This window comes from Serinus canaria, chromosome 13, assembly GCF_022539315.1.
Source record: "Serinus canaria isolate serCan28SL12 chromosome 13, serCan2020, whole genome shotgun sequence".
Lineage (NCBI taxonomy): Eukaryota > Metazoa > Chordata > Aves > Passeriformes > Fringillidae > Serinus > Serinus canaria.
The window spans coordinates 11,850,829-11,865,831 of NC_066327.1; the positions used below are offsets into that span (position 1 = coordinate 11,850,829).

A 15,003-nucleotide genomic window follows, 5' to 3' on the forward strand; every position below is an offset into this window, starting at 1 on the left:
CCTCCTGCTGCTGCTCCATGTCCCCAGGGGTCAGCCCTGCTCCATGCCAGGTGACAGCGTCTGCATCCGTGTGGGTCAGCCCTGCTTCACGCTGGGTTGTGGCGTCCCGGTCCCCAAGGGTCAGAGCCCTGCTCCATGCCAGGATTACGGCATCCTCATCCCTGTGAGTCAGACCTGTTCCACGCTGGGGTGATGGCATCCCAGTCCCCAAGGGTCACAGCCCTGCTCCGCCCCCTTTCTCAGCCAGAAATAACTTCTGTCCCGTGGCTGGACCTTGGCATCTGGGCTGGAGCCCAGCACGGGTTGGGGCGAGCAGCAGGAGCCCAAGGGTGCCGTGAAGGGCCAGCAGAGGCCACCGAGTGCTGGTGGCTGCAGCTTGGCTTCAGCCTCATCCTCAGCACAGCAGGAGAGGCATCTTCAGTGCCCCAGAAGCATCTGGGGTATCCCCTGGCCAGGTAGGGAAGGTGAGGTCCCATGTGGGGGTCAGCAGATGGGTGGGTGCACGGGTTTGGGGATGTCCTTGGAAAAGGGGAAGCACCACTGTGGGGGCCTGGGTACAGTCTCCCTGGAATGGGACAGAGGGAAGGATGGGGTGCAGGTCCCTGGCTCGTTGTGTGGATGGTCAGCGCTGAGCTCAGAGCTGGGAGGGAGCTGTGTGCCAGGCATCCTGGCCCCACGGGAACCCCAGAACTGCAGGGCCCTCAGGGGAAGCTGCCCTGCATCAGCCTAAGCTGAGGGGTGCCAGATGCACCAAACAGGGTAGAACAGCACTTGGGGAGTCGAGTGTCCCAGCAGCACAGGAGGGCTCTGCTGCAGGTGGGCAGCTCAGGGGACTCAGACTGGAGCTGGTTTCCAGCCACCTCTCCACACTGGAGCAACCCAGCCGAGTGGTGCCATGACCCTTCTTGCTGCTGGCTGGGCTCACAAGCTCCCTGCAGGTTCAGGGCTGTAGCTCCTGCACCTTGGGAGCCAGCAGCTGAAAATAGCTCTGCTAAGGCGGAGGTGCTGGGGGGGCAGTAGCCGGGGCCCCTGCTTGGCCAGCACCTGCTGCTCCCAGGGCACTTAGGGCACAAGGACAACAGCTCACTGTGGGCAAAGACAGGGGCAAGGACAGTTTCTGCCCTAAAGGCAGGGAAGAAGGACAGGCAGGGGCTGAGGGGCAGCGTGATTGGAACATTCCTTATGTCTGTTGAAGGCAACAGAGAGTGGTGCAAGGAGATGCATGGGGATGATGCTGACCAGGAGAGATGCTCACCTGAATCCTAGCATCTCTCTGGGCCATGCCTGGGGCTGACATGTTCCCATGTTTGATGTCACTCCTGGAGTGCCTTTCTCTTCCAGCCAGACAGGATCCATCCCCCTCCCTCAGAGCTGCCCCAGGAGCACGGCAGCAAGTGATGGCCATCATGAGACCAGGCCCTGAAGACGGTAAGGGGGTGCAGATGTGCCACTAGCTCCAGGACAGTGCTGCCTTCCCTGCCCAAGGGCCAGACCCAGTTCTGGTTGAGGCCACTTGCCCTGTTTTTGCTGGAACAGTCCATGCACAGGGTGGGAGAGGCTGCTTGAACCTCTGGAGCTCCCTGGCATTCCTCACACAGAGGAAACACCAGTCCCTGGTGTGGGCAAATGGCCCAGCCACAGAACAGAGACCCCAATGAGGGGATGCATGGTCTGTGCTGCCTTGCTGTGGTTGGGGGTCCCCAACCCTGCAGCATCCTCAGCTGTAGCTGTGCTCTCCCAGCCTCCTCAGAGCCCCATCTGGACCTGGGGAAGAAGATGAGCACAACACACGACCTGATGATCGAGGAGCTCTCCCTGCCAAACAACCGCGGCTCCCGGCTCTTCCAGCAGCGCCAGAAGCGGGTGCAGCGCTTTGTCTTTGAGCATCCCAGCGGCTCCAGGCAGGTGGGTCTGAGGACAGCCCTTCCCTGGCTCTTACAGCCTTTCCATGGAAGGAATTCCTGATTCCTGGCAGGGTCAGTGGTCTCTCTGCAGGGCAGCCATGGTTGGCTGACTGCTATGCAGAGGTGGAGGGGGAGGAGAGATGTCCTGGTGGGCTGGGCAGGGAGATGGGCAAACATGGGGTTTAATATCCACCAAAGAGGAGGGGGATGGTGCTGGTCTCCCTCTGCACCCACTCACTGTCTCCTGCAGCTCCCAGGGCAAGGGGCAAGCAGCTCCCACCACACTGGGAAAGGTGGTCCAGAAGGAACAGTGAATGAACAGATGGTGAGTAGATGGAGAAAGCTCTGAGGCGCTTTCAACCACCCTGAGTCCCAAATGGGGCATGGGGAGCTCCCCCTGTGCCTGTTAACTCTCCCCTCCACAGGCAGGTGAGAATGCCGGGGGCCAGGAGAATTATCACTCTGAGCTCCACGTAGCAGCATCACCCCAAGGTGGCCCCCCAGAAGTACCCAAAAAGTCAGAGAAGGTCTTGCACATGAGCAAAGTCCTGAACCCCAGTGCCCTGGCCCCAGGTAAGTCAATGTTTCCTGCACCTGAACCCAACTCTGATGTGATCTCAGCAACATGGGGCTGGAGGCAGTGAGCTGCTGCTTGCTCAGGGGTCTGCCCAACCCTCCTCCAGAGATTTTATGAGTACAAATATGTATTTATAGGTACATATATATTTGCTATAGATACTCATTCCTGCCCCAGTAACAGGCTGTGGCCATGCAGAGGCCGGGCTGTTCCCAGCCCCCTGCCTCAGCCTGGCTGTAGTCCCAGCAGCCCACACTGTCTTTCCCCTGCACAGGGTACTCCAGCCCCCTCAAAGAAATCCCCCATGAGAAGTTCAATGCCACTGCCATCCCCAAGGGCTACCGGTCCCCGTGGCAGGAGCTCTTTGGTGACAGGGACAACGCTGTGTATAGCAAGAACCCGCCGCCCATGAGACCCCCTGCGTGGGACTTCAGGAGCTTCAACAGGTAACAGGGGCAGACACCACCAGCCACACCAGCCCTTGGCCAAGCCCTTCAGTCTCAAGGAGCACCCACCATCCTGCCAGGGAAATGCAACCATTCATGCCCTCTTTATACCTCAGAGGGGCACAGCAAGGGCTCAGGATGCTGTTTTCATACTCAGGAGCTCCTTTGTGGCTCCCTGCAAAGGTTCCTGCCTCCAGCAGCTCTCCCCCAGATCTCCTCTCAGCTCCACTACTGGGTTTGCACAGCCTTATGCAGCTTGATCTCACTGGGTAATCTCAGGGATGAAATCTGGGAGGACCAATTCTTACAAACATGGCCCTGGAGTAGGAATCACTCCTGTTCCCAGCTGGGCTCAGCTCTGGGCTGGGTGGAGGAATGACACAGTGCCAAGCCTCTTTCCTAATTTCCTTAAGGTATTCAAGCAGCTGCTGGAAGCAGTGGGGGTATAAGGTTAATCTTCCCACAGAGTGCTAAGAGGTCACCAGATTCCTTCCAAACACCTGCTTGAGCCCAAAGCCTCCAGGCCAGGGGGGTTCTGGTGGCTCAGCCTGGCAAGCTCCCTGTCCTGTGGCTGCTTCTGATGGAGCACAGCTGGTGCCCCCTCACACCTCCAGATTACACTGGGGTCAAAGGTGGGACCCTGGAGCAAAGGCTGCCAAGACAGATCTCCTTTCTGGAAAGGTGTTTAGTGGGGATCCAGGAGATGGAGATCTGCTGGTAGCAAAGCACCAGCAGCCCATGGCAGAAGAAGGAGAACTGAAGTTTTAATCTCAACATCATCCTAGGGAATCAGCACAAAGAGTCCTGTCTGCCCTCCTTCCTGAAAGCCTCTGTCATGAGGATGGAATTACATTGGCTTTGGTGGCCTGGCCAAAATCACCTTCCAGTAGGCAAGTTCCCACTGGAGTTTCCCCCTGGGACCCAGCACTGCTCCCCAGCAGCTCCCCTGCACCCGCCCTAGGGCTGGATTTGAGGCATGCTGTGGTTTCAGAACTTGGCAGAAGGGGCTGTGGGGGATCACAGCTCCTCCTTGTGGGAAAAGCCATCCTAAATGCAGAGATGTGTCTGGCCACCACTGTCCCTTTGCTGCTCTCCTCCCCCTCAGCCCTGGGGCTTTGCCATGTGGCTCTCCTTGAGGAGTTAGAGCCAAGGAGGTGCTGCAGGGGGAGAACAAGGAGCTGCTGCAGACACTTGGCTCTTTTCTTTCAACATTTAGCGATGTTTCTGCCAGAGGATTTATTTATGGACAGGGACTGAAGCAAGGGCATGTTTCTGAATAATACTCTACCCTGTACCATTTCTCCCCTCTCACACACTGCCTTTCTATTTTAAGTCTTCAACTGTAATTTAATACAGATGGATGCTAATTTAACTCCAAGCCTCTTGCCACCTCCTCTAATTCTTCAGTGAGGCAGGAAGATTCAGAAAGCCAATCTGCTTTTAACTGGGCTTTTCACAATCTTCCAAGCTTTTAAATCACTTCTCAGTTCAAATACCAAGCCACAGAAAAACAAACCTTTTGGAACAAGCTGGCTATCAAAAAGCCAGTGGTCTTGCCTAAGGCTAGCTGAATCCCAGCACAGCTTTCATGGGTCACAGACCAAGGGCAAGTCCATTATCTCCACAACAACTGCGCTAAAGCAGGCTCATTTATCCTCAATTTTGAATATTCAGACTGTGATGCAAAAACCTGGACCACCTTGCTAAGGTGTGCTGCCTTAAGAGAGAGAGAAAACCAAGCTTCGACAAAGACTCTCTTTTCCCAAAAGAAAGTTCCTAGAACAAACTTGTCTCATTTGCCTTTCCCCTCTTATTGCAAAACAGTGCCACGTTATTCATGTTCTAGCTGTGCTTCCCAAAGCAAACATTCCCGGTTTTGCCTCACTGATAGCTCAGCCCCCACATGCTGCTCCAAAATCAACGTTCTTGGCTTTTTGGGGGCTGGCACACTCTTCCCCAGTCCCTTTCCACATTTCTCCAGAAAGAGATGACAGCTCTTGCCCCCACACTGCTCCTCCTGTTAGTCATTGTTCAGGAGGAGCCATCCCAAAAGGCGGAATGGAGCCAGGGCCAAGAGAGCTGCATGTGCTGGTGTGATTCTGAGCAGTGCTGTCAGCCCCAGCCCTCTGCAGGACACAGGAGCTGCAGATGAGGCACTCTCAAGACCAGGGGTTTGTTACTGTCACTGGTCTCTGAGTCTAAGTCCTTCCATGTGCAGAACACTTGCACCAACACCAAGGCATCAAACCCCACTTTTCAAGCTTCCCAAAGCTTGAGTTGAGGTGGGCTCTGTACCAGAGAACCACCCCGTTGGGCTGGCAGGACTCTAACAGTGTCTTGGGGAGGAAGGGGAGAGTTGTCATTTCTAACAGGCATTGCTACATTGTGCTGGCATCAGTAAATCCAAACTTGTTTTTTCTAACACCTTCACAACATGGCCAGCCTCTCCTTGTGACTAAACATGCTTTTCCTTGTGCTGCAGGACTCCAGCCCCATTTGACAGGGCTCTGGTTGGTGAGCTGTTCTCCTTGCCCACCGTAGAGCTGGAAAACCTGAGTGTGCTGGAGGTGATTTCCCACAGGCCCAACTTCAACAGGGTGGCCCAAGGCTGGGTGCGGATCCTGCCGGAGAGCGAAGAGCTGTAGGACGTGCACTCCCTTCCCCATGGCCACAGATGGTTCCCTCACTGGGCTCGGACACGCTCGCAGGGGAGGGGAGGGAGGGCAGGTATCCTTCATGGAAGCTCAGCTGGTGGGCTTGGATCATCATCTTTGAGTGGGGTTTGATTGAGCTCAAGTGTGGGACCATTCTGAGTTCCCCTTGCAGTCAGTGCCAAGCCAACCAGACAAATCCTCGCTGTTAATCCAGCAGATCCCTGCAAGCTCCCGTACAGCCTGTCCTCTTCCCTGCCTCATGGAAAACAGCAGCACCACCAGCTGCAACACACCAAAGCTGCCTCTCTGCATCCTCACTAGCACACGAGACCTGCTTGGACAGCTGGTGCTTTTGCAGAGAAATTCCATCTTCAGGACAACTCTGCATCTGTCATTCCAGTCAGGACGCAGAGAAGAGGCGATAATGGAAGAGCAGTAGCAAAACAAGTTGCTTGAGGCATTGGCATGTTTAAAGCAGCTACCCTGAGCTTGGCTGGACAACAAAAACAAATGGAGTTGGAATCTACCTGTTTACCAACACAGCACAGCCACGGCAGATGGGAGAGGAATGCTGGGAGTTGGAAACTTGTGCTCTGTTTTCCAGAAGCTACTGCCTAGCACTTGGCAGCTATTTCCCCCCTCCTACCGCTCTTTGCATGTCTTGCTTGAACATCTAATCTAGCTCTTGGAGTGACTTATGACAGATTTGCTTCATGTAGTTGGTCAATGATCAGGCCTGACCTGGACTTGCTGCCCTGCAGAACCACACCAGCATGAGGATGCTGCCAGGGTGTTCTGGTAACTTCAACACCAGTGGGAAGGAAAAGCAGCACGGCTGTGCCTCCAGAGCAAGCACAGGCTTTCTTGGGAACGTGAAAATCAGCAATGAGGATCCAACTACACCAACATTTCCAGCAGTGACACACAGTGGAACGTGCAGCTAACAACAGCCTACAATCACCAGAATACCTGGGGAACCCCATTCTCAAAAACCTCTGACTCAACAAAGGCTTCCTTCAATTGCTTTTGTCAGGTTCTTAACATTATCCTTTCTTATACTCCCAAAAGCATCAGGATAAAAGTTCTTTTTTCCACCACTGTGGTTAAATGGGGCAAGTAAACGTTGTGGTAAAAATGCAGTTAGCAGCTGCCTCATTTGTGAAGTTTGTAATGCTGTGCAGAGTAAACCCCACGCAGGGATTCTGCTGCCACAACATATCATTCAGGTGGGAAGCTTTCATGACTCTGTTTCCCACAGAAGCAGAAGGGGGCAAGCAAACAGAAAGAAAAATGGTTTGTTCCTTAGAAACAATAAATCTATGATGTTTAACTGCAGCCCTGTCCCAATTCCATTTCTCTCCTCTTTGTCCAGCATCTGCAGAACCTAGGCACCCTGGGTAACTGGCTGGAAATAATAAATTGGGATGATGTGAAGCCTCCTGCATGCCAAATCTGTTACAGCACTCACAGGTCCTGGCTACAGACACTCTGGACCAGAGCAGTGACAAATGCCACATCCCTCTCCCATCCACCAGCATGTCCAACACCACCCTAGGTGAGCTCTCCCCTGACAAAAACAGAATTACCCACACCCAAAGCCCAGCTCTTTCCCCAGAGAAAGCCAGCCTATGGTGCCACAAGTGCTACACCTCCTTTGCTTTGCTTTCTTGTCTTTTCTTAATCAAGAAGTCAGGAAAAAGGAGGAAGGAAAATTCTGTATAGTGGTAAGGCCAAGCCATGGGTTTGGCAGGTCTGATGAACTCGTTTTTCAACTCATATTCAGTCCTGGTTTAATACCTCATTAGAATAATACATCATTAGTTACCTGACAGAAAAGAGTCTCTGGTTACATTTTAACAGTCCATAACATTCTAACTGAAGATATCAAAAGGGCTTGAAAAGGGTTTGGTTTTGTTTTTCCAGAAGTTTATTTCAAAAGTGTGCCAATGGGATACACAGATAGCACTGTAATTCTGGTACCCCAGACCCACAGACCCCTGACAGCCCTTCTGTCTGTCCCCCACCCACCCCCCACACTAATAGAAAGACCTGGGACATATCAAGAACCCAATTATAAGTGGAGACACGGAGCTGAGCTTGCCCTGTGGCTGCAAGCAGGGAAATAAGGCATCTCTAGCTCACCCACAGCTCAACATATGGTGCTACCATGGTAACTAGAAAATAACATTTACTTCAAGGATGAGGGTGGCAGGACGTGCTAGGGGCTGCTGTGCTTTCCTGCGTGGGCACCCATCCTCTGGGGATCCTGGGATGGGTAGTGGATGGGGCCTGGGGCTCTCATGAAGGGAGGTGGAGGCCCCATGGCGTGGAACATGTGTGGTCCAAAACCTGCAGAAACAAAAGTTGGCAACTTCAGGCAAAGCAACAGAAAACCTGATGTGTGTGTACTGCTGCTTCAAAGTACTGACATCACAGCTGGCTGACAGCTGTGACCCACAAATGTGCACATCTCCCATCTCCCCAAACTCCTGCCCCTCTTTTCAGCACAACTAGGGCCAGTCCCTACCCAACACACATCCTTACAAATAAAAGCTGGTGGGGAGACTGGGCAGGTGTCTGTAATACCCATCTAAATGTTTTCTACTCAATCACAGAGCAGAACAAATACATCTGTGAGAGTCCAAAATTCCATTTTGGGACAAAATGGGACCAAAAAAAAAAAAAAAAAAAAGGAACTCTGGATAGGCATATAGAGAGCCAAGGACATGTCAGCATTCAACCATCTGCAAAATTACCCTTTGAAGTTCAGGTTAATGTGGCATTTACACAGCCATCAAAAGCACTGAGTAGGTCTCAGTACCAGTAACATTGATCTCCAACGTGCCTGGGAATTTGCAAGCAAATACCAACCACAACAGGCAGCTCAGTTTAATTAAACTGTGCTGACAGCTCAGTTTAGCTCATCCGTTTACACTGTGTGATCAGGGATGAGGAAAATCAGCTCAGGGCATGCATCAGTACTGCAGCATGGCCTGGCAGGGAGGAAGAGACTGTCTAACACTGAATTTCACAGTCCCACTTGAGGGGGAAAACGCAGGTACCTGGAGGCGGCGGTGGAGCGATGCCAGGAGGAGGTGGCAGGGCAATGTTCACCACAGCTGAAGGGCCACTTGGAGGTAGATTGAAGTAATTTGCAGAAGCCTCCTCTTCTGCAGCTGGAGGAGGGGGCAGGGCTGCAGAAAAAGCACATATGGTTATGGAAAATCTCTCAGGCAAGACAAGCAGAGGCGTCTGCCTTCAGAGATGAAGCACAACCCACGCTTTCACAAGGGCAAACTGTTGCTACTATTGCATGTATGAACTGGAGTGAAAAGCTGAACTGCCCTGAAACATCAGTCACCAATTTCCCATCTGAAACCAGCTTTGCTTTGCTCATCATACAACACTCACTGGACTAAGAAAACATCAAAAGCGTGGGTTGTGAGTATCTGTGAGCTAAGTAAGTTGAATTCAGCTTTAACTTTTCACTCATCACATAAAGAGCTCTCTTTTCATCAAGGATCTGTTCCTAGACAAAGCTCACCTCCCATCCAGCTGGATCTGCTGCAAACCTACTGTAACTGCTCTGGGCTCATCACAGCCTCTACCATCCAGAACTGTAACTGCTTCTGGAAGTTTGACAGCAGTCTCGCTCGTGGAAGTGGGTCGGCATTAAGTGTTTCAGAGATGAATAAAACTCCATTACCTCCAGGAAGTCCTGGAACTGGCTCCAGCTTTATCCCCGATTCTGTAGTGCCTTCCTTGTCCTTTTCTTTTCCTCTTGCTGCCTGGGACCTGAAAAACAAACAAAAGTTTGAGAACAAAGATGAGAAAAGCAGGATAAGGAGATATTTACACCACAGTGGCTTCACATTATCTATTCCAGATCTGTTTCTTCAGGCCAAAGATGAAAAACTCACAGAACATCAGACAGATGGTACCAAGCTTGCAAACAGAGTTTACAGGAGATGGACTAGGAGCAAAGCCACCAAAGCTCATCCATAATCCTCAACCAAGAAATCCCCTATGCTACTTGTGTCATCACCAAGCCAGATCCCCTTGTAAAAATAAAACCAAAGTGCAAGAGGACCCAAGCTATTTACCAAACAAGTATCAACTTCTGCAGAATACCCAATCCTGCTGATCAAGACTGTAAACTGAGAGAAGAACTTGTAAATCCTCTGGGCTTCATGTCCCCACACTTACCTTCCCCATTTGACATTGAGCCTGCGGCCGTTGACGATGAGTTTGTTGAAGGATTTCTCAGCAGCCACCTCTGCAGCCTGTCTGGTGGCAAACTGGATGAAAGCACACTGCTGCCTCTGCACCACCGTGATCGTCCGGATCTCCCCAAACTGGTAAAAGTGATTTCTGTATGGGACAAAAAAAATTATCATGATACCCCACTCCTCCTAGTCACAGGGAATAGGGCAGGTGAAATAGGCATGCTCAAAAATTTTCTCTTCTCCATTTCCAGTTCAAACTAATCATTAGAAATCAATAATCAATCAGTTAATCATAATTAGCCTCCGTACAATTATGGAGCAATTAAAGTGCTGCAGCAGCTTCTCTCAGTAACTAGCTAGAGGATACAGAACCTCCTCGTAAAAAGGGTTACACAGTATCCCCAAAAGCACAAAGGGATGACTCATCTTTAAAGAGATAAATTTTAATCAAAGCATTTGAAATGTGCCTGTTTGTTCTCCAACAAGCTGGCACTCCTCTGCACTTGCCCACCAACCAGCTTCTCATTAAAAAACCCCGAAATCCAGATTTATTTTTGTTCCTCACTTGAAGAGCCATCGTCAAAGTGACAAACAAAAAGGCAAGGGCAATGCAAATTCACCAACACACCTGAGATCTGATTCAGTGATGGTATCTCCAAGCCCTCCAACATACAGTGTAGTAATAGTCTTGTCTTCAGGAGGATCTAGACGAGGCATGGTTGATGCTCGTTTCAGAAGTTTGTCAGCCACAGGATCATTAATTCCATAGTAACGATCTTTGATGTTCTGGTCAGCCAGAGGATCATCTGGATCTGTAGGTTTCTCATGTCTAAGGTTCAGCAAACAAAGCATTTTATATCAGGGATGACTGAATGGATTAAAATTACTGTAGCTGCCAGTTTCCCTTCTCAAAGTCTCAGGTCAATTATATCCTTAAACCTGTCCACATAAACACGCCAAAATGGAACTAAGCCCTGAAGAAGCCTTCAACTGCAGCCAGGACTGCGTCAAGTTCTGAATGAATGGTGCTTCTGACAGCTCAACACTCAGCACTACAAAACACAAGAGCTGGGTTTGAAACAGCCTCTTGTTCAAATACAAAGATCTCTGCTTGAGGGGACTGACGCCACAAAGGGGAAAAATTGACTACACAAGAGAAGAGCTGCAGTCACTGCTTTGGCAAAGGACATGGCCAGCTTCTCACAAACCAACTTGACACCACAAGAGATTCATTTGCTGGCACTGAATGCAAGTGTTGCCCTGACCCAAATCACTGTAGTGTCTCCTGCCAACCGCAGCATCTCCAAGGGAAGCTGCATCTGACCGTGGTGAAGAGATGGACTGTCCAAGCTGTGTCTGTACCTGTAGGGACACTCCTCTCCTCTCTTGCACTCTCCTTTTACCCAGAAGGAACAGATGTGAGGACGGTTGCGTTTGTAGTATGGAGTGGTTCGGGCCAGCTTCAGCAGCATGTCACTGGTAGAAGTAGCTTTTCCTAGTGCACCAACTGGTCTGGTGCCATCAGAATTGGCTATCTAAAAGCAGGCAGAACACAAATAATTATGTGTCTATCAGCACTGAACACTAATGCACAGAATCAGAGCAAGCAAGTGGCTTGACCTAGCTTTAAGAGAAGCTAGGTCATTGCTGCCCTTTCCTCCCCACACGCAGGCACCCAAAAAGCATGATCATGGCTGGCTACACTTACCTCTCGCTCCATGTTCTGGGTGTAGTATTCTTTGTTGACATCAGATTTAGGCATTTCATCCTTAAGAGAGAGTCCTGCATCCCGGACTTGGATAGGCAAACCTAAAATGAAACAAAAAACCCCCAACCAATCCATATGAAGAATAAGCTGAAAGAGCAGAAACAGTGATTCCTGTAACTTGCAGTGACCAGAGGTAAATCTGCTGCTCAGGGAAACCACTCTGCTCTTGAACCTCTGAATAGACAACACCTGCTCTTCTCAAAGACTGTTCACTGACAGTAACATGCACACATTTAAAGTGATTTCACCAGCTCCCATTTCAGAGGTCAGATCACTGTCCTGGATGAGGTTTTTGGGTACACACCATATTCCAGGTCGAGCAGGCAGGTCTGACAGACATTCTTCAGCTTGCTGCAGGTCTGGCACACTTCTGTCTTCTTGAAGCGCATCCGCACCCCGGGGCACCAGCGGAACACCGTGAAGGGCCTGGCACAAATCTGGGACACAAAGGTGGCACCTGGTTCACCCTGCACACAGCTACTGTTCTGCTTCTGGCATGGAAACAAACTCCAAACTCATCCAGCCTCCCCAAACCATAAATACAACTTCTTTGTCCTAAAGCTAAGACTCAGAGCTCAGGAATATTTGTTTCCATTTGGAGTCTTATTTTGACAGGAATAAATTTTAGGGAAATTGGTTTTTTTTGTTGTTGTTTCTCTTTTTATTTATTGCAATCACCCAAGTGCAGATCTACTCAAAGATATGTAAATTCTCTTTGATTCCAGGTGATGTCAGTGTGGAGCTTCTAGACTTGAATTACAATGATGGGTACATCAGGCACCAGCACAGCAGCAACCTGGAAGAGGTTATGACAGCTTTGGTGCAGAAGAGTGATTGCTCCCTTTTATCTCATGGAATGATGCATTTGTTTCCTCTGCAGGTACACCCTGAGTACACAATATAGTCTCAATACGTGCAGACTCCAAATAATACCTTTTCTCTACCTCAGATGAAAACTGAAAAAAAGGGCAAAACCCTCCCTTAATTTCCCTCAGTGGAAACAACACTAAGTATTTCTTGCTCTTGGAAATAATTGTGGCTTATTTCTTGGACAGCCAACACAAATCACCAAATAGCATGAATAACATTCACAGTAAAACTCAAACTCCAGGTATTTTGCACTTCTCTGTAAAAACAACAAACTCACCCAAGAAAACATGGATCATTTAAAATGCTGCAATAACTTCACATATAGTACAACAGTATTTGCAAAACCTCATTCTGATAAACATGAAGACTTGTTTAGACAAACTCAGGATTTGCTCAATAATTTTACTATTTTAGAACCAACTGACTTTGTCTAACAAACACAGTAGACTGACCTAAAAATTTATGTAGTTGCATAAACATTTTAAGTTAACCCAGATAAGCACTCTTCTGAAGCTGACAGGTTTTTAATCACTAAAATGGATTGCTCCTAGATCTGCAGCAATTTTGACAATCTTTCTTCAAAACACACAAACATACCTTGCATTCTTTTCCATATTTTTCTTTGGTCTGAAATATAAAAATAATAAAAAAAAAGAAACATATCATTGATACGATAACACAGGAGGTTTTTTCATATTTATGCTGCATTTAGACTCACTCATCCCCATGCATTTGGTTTACACCTTGGAAAGTCAACAGGACAAAAAAAATACAAATCCTAATACTCTTAATACACTTTTGATTTAGAAACTTTCATTAAAAACAGAGTACTTTAAGTCCCACCTCCTGTAGTGATGAAAGGTGAGAATGAAAAGGAATATTATCAGCTCTTTTTAAAGAAAGATGATGCTACATTAAATAACCCATGGAAACAAACAGGTTTTGAAATATCCCCTATAGTAGCATAAGGGTTATGTTTTATAAGAACAACCCAATCTCTCTCAGAAAATTGTGGAACATGAATGTGAAGGAGATAAAGTCAATGTAGGTCATGGGCAACCAGGCCAGGCAGAGAAAAGTAACAGAAATTGACTGAGCCACCCTGCATAGAGCAAAAACAAACAGGAATTTAAACTACTTTCATAAGTCACCTTTAACTTAATTTTAGGGGTGCATGTTTGTCATGTTATAGAAATTGGACTAATTAGAATTTGAGCAGCTCACAGCTCTCCACGTTGGAGCCTGCCAATACTAAAATTTCATTTTCTATCATTTTCTGCACTCCAGCCACTGGGCTGGATCATCTTCCCTCCTTTGTGACTGATCTGTTCTTCATTCACACCCCTAACTGTGATATTACACACCAACAACAGCTGGAACCAAATCCTGTTGTGCAGAACCAGCTGTTCAGGAGTGTGTGCTCACTTCAGCACCTCCTCCTGTACCCAGCCCCATTTCAGTCCCCAAACCCACAGCTCTAGGGCCACCATAGAAAGAGGGAAGGACTGCATGGCCCAACAGGCACGTACCATCCGAATGTAGGGATTTTCTCCAAGACACGTCTGGCACAGGATAGGGAAGTCCTGAATCGAGCAAGAAAACCAGGAATTTGTAACAAGCTCTGCCATCACAACAGCATTCAAGTCACACTCTGAAAAATGATCTAGTTTACCTCAACAGATGATTAAATGATGCAAATGGACCGGGAGAGCTGCAAGCCATGACCCAAATTACTATAGAATCATAATTACTATAGAATCATAATCTGGTCGCTATTGTAGCTTGGAGTAAAACACAGAATAACCAAGTAAAAATCGTATTCTTGAGATCTGAACCTGTCAGGGCCCGGACTGCAGCAGGCGACACCGCCCCCGTCATCCCCCAGCAGCGATTGTCTGCACTGGGCTCACTCGGGAGGGACTTCAGCTGGAAGGGAGGCGGCCAGGGGCACACGGGGGGCCCAGCTCAGCCCCGCAGCTGCTCCAGCCCCTGCACGGCGGCGCGGGGGAAGGAGCGGCGGGGTAATTCGCTCCCTTTGCGCCGCAAGGAGAGCCGGAGAACCGCGGCACGGCCCTCTCGGGCGGCTCAGCCGCAGGTGGCGGGTCCCAGGGCGGGTCGCGGGTCCCCAGGGAAGGCAGCGGGTCCCCAGGGCAAGTCCCAGCCCCGGGGCCGCCTCCCCGCACTCCGCTCGCTTCGCGGCCTGGCCGCCCCACGCGCTCCCGCGGCGGAGCAGGGCCCCGCCGGCGCAGACCCGCTCCTCCCGGCTCCCGGCCCCTCGCGGCCGCCCCGCTCACCGCATCCTCCCAGTTCTGCCGATTGTAGGTGTTGGAGCCCAGCGATGTGGACATGGCGGCTCCGCTCCGCTGCCGGCAGGCGGCGGCCGGAAGTGACGCCACTTCCACCAGCGCCGTGACGGAAAAGGCGGGCTGCGGAAGCGGTGACGTCACAGCGGCAGGGGGCGCTACAAGCACAGCTCGACGGGCGAGACCACAGGCAAGGAGGGGGGGGGGAGCATGGGGACGAAACCATTGGGCAAAGACGGGGGAGCTCCGCCTTTT

General features: G+C 50.2%; 2 protein-coding genes across 4 annotated transcripts; one reads left to right on the top strand and one right to left on the bottom strand.

Annotated features, from left to right (window-relative positions):
- The first annotated feature begins 20 nt into the window (after positions 1–20).
- Positions 21–7,037, top strand: MYOZ3 (myozenin 3). Of its 3 annotated transcripts, none has more exons than XM_009091456.4 (7): positions 21–455; positions 1,342–1,428; positions 1,742–1,905; positions 2,155–2,229; positions 2,330–2,477; positions 2,756–2,927; positions 5,410–7,037. In XM_009091456.4, exons 2-7 carry the CDS (start codon positions 1,398–1,400, stop codon positions 5,570–5,572), a joined length of 753 nt encoding a protein of 250 aa, XP_009089704.2. In that variant the 5' UTR covers positions 21–455; positions 1,342–1,397; the 3' UTR covers positions 5,573–7,037. The 3 variants fall into 3 exon arrangements, with proteins under 3 accessions (XP_009089704.2, XP_018771029.1, XP_050835665.1); XM_018915484.3 differs by having other exon boundaries at positions 1,346–1,428; XM_050979708.1 differs by lacking the exon at positions 21–455 and having other exon boundaries at positions 499–1,428.
- A 557-nt stretch (positions 7,038–7,594) lies between these two features.
- On the bottom strand, positions 7,595–14,886 carry RBM22 (RNA binding motif protein 22). The gene is made up of 11 exons (XM_009091457.4): positions 14,740–14,886; positions 13,975–14,028; positions 13,043–13,072; positions 11,880–12,012; positions 11,516–11,616; positions 11,170–11,342; positions 10,436–10,636; positions 9,788–9,952; positions 9,288–9,376; positions 8,644–8,775; positions 7,595–7,930 (listed from the first exon to the last, which is right to left on the bottom strand). Exons 1-11 carry the CDS (start codon positions 14,791–14,793, stop codon positions 7,800–7,802), a joined length of 1,263 nt encoding a protein of 420 aa, XP_009089705.1. The 5' UTR covers positions 14,794–14,886; the 3' UTR covers positions 7,595–7,799.
- Positions 14,887–15,003: the final 117 nt, after the last annotated feature.

Excerpts from the sequence above, each read along its gene's own strand:
- RBM22 (XM_009091457.4), bottom strand. The coding sequence starts at position 14,793 with ATGTCCACATCGCTGGGCTCCAACACCTACAATCGGCAGAACTGGGAG. Across the intron at positions 12,013-13,042 it reads AATATGGAAAAGAATGCAAG|ATTTGTGCCAGGCCCTTCAC; the intron begins GTATGTTTGTGT and ends TTTGTGTCCCAG. Across the intron at positions 11,617-11,879 it reads CCTGCTCGACCTGGAATATG|GTTTGCCTATCCAAGTCCGG; the intron begins GTGTGTACCCAA and ends GTTTCATTTTAG.
- MYOZ3 (XM_018915484.3), top strand. The coding sequence starts at position 136 with ATGCCAGGATTACGGCATCCTCATCCCTGTGAGTCAGACCTGTTCCAC. Across the intron at positions 1,429-1,741 it reads GAGACCAGGCCCTGAAGACG|CCTCCTCAGAGCCCCATCTG; the intron begins GTAAGGGGGTGC and ends GTGCTCTCCCAG. Across the intron at positions 1,906-2,154 it reads ATCCCAGCGGCTCCAGGCAG|CTCCCAGGGCAAGGGGCAAG; the intron begins GTGGGTCTGAGG and ends TGTCTCCTGCAG.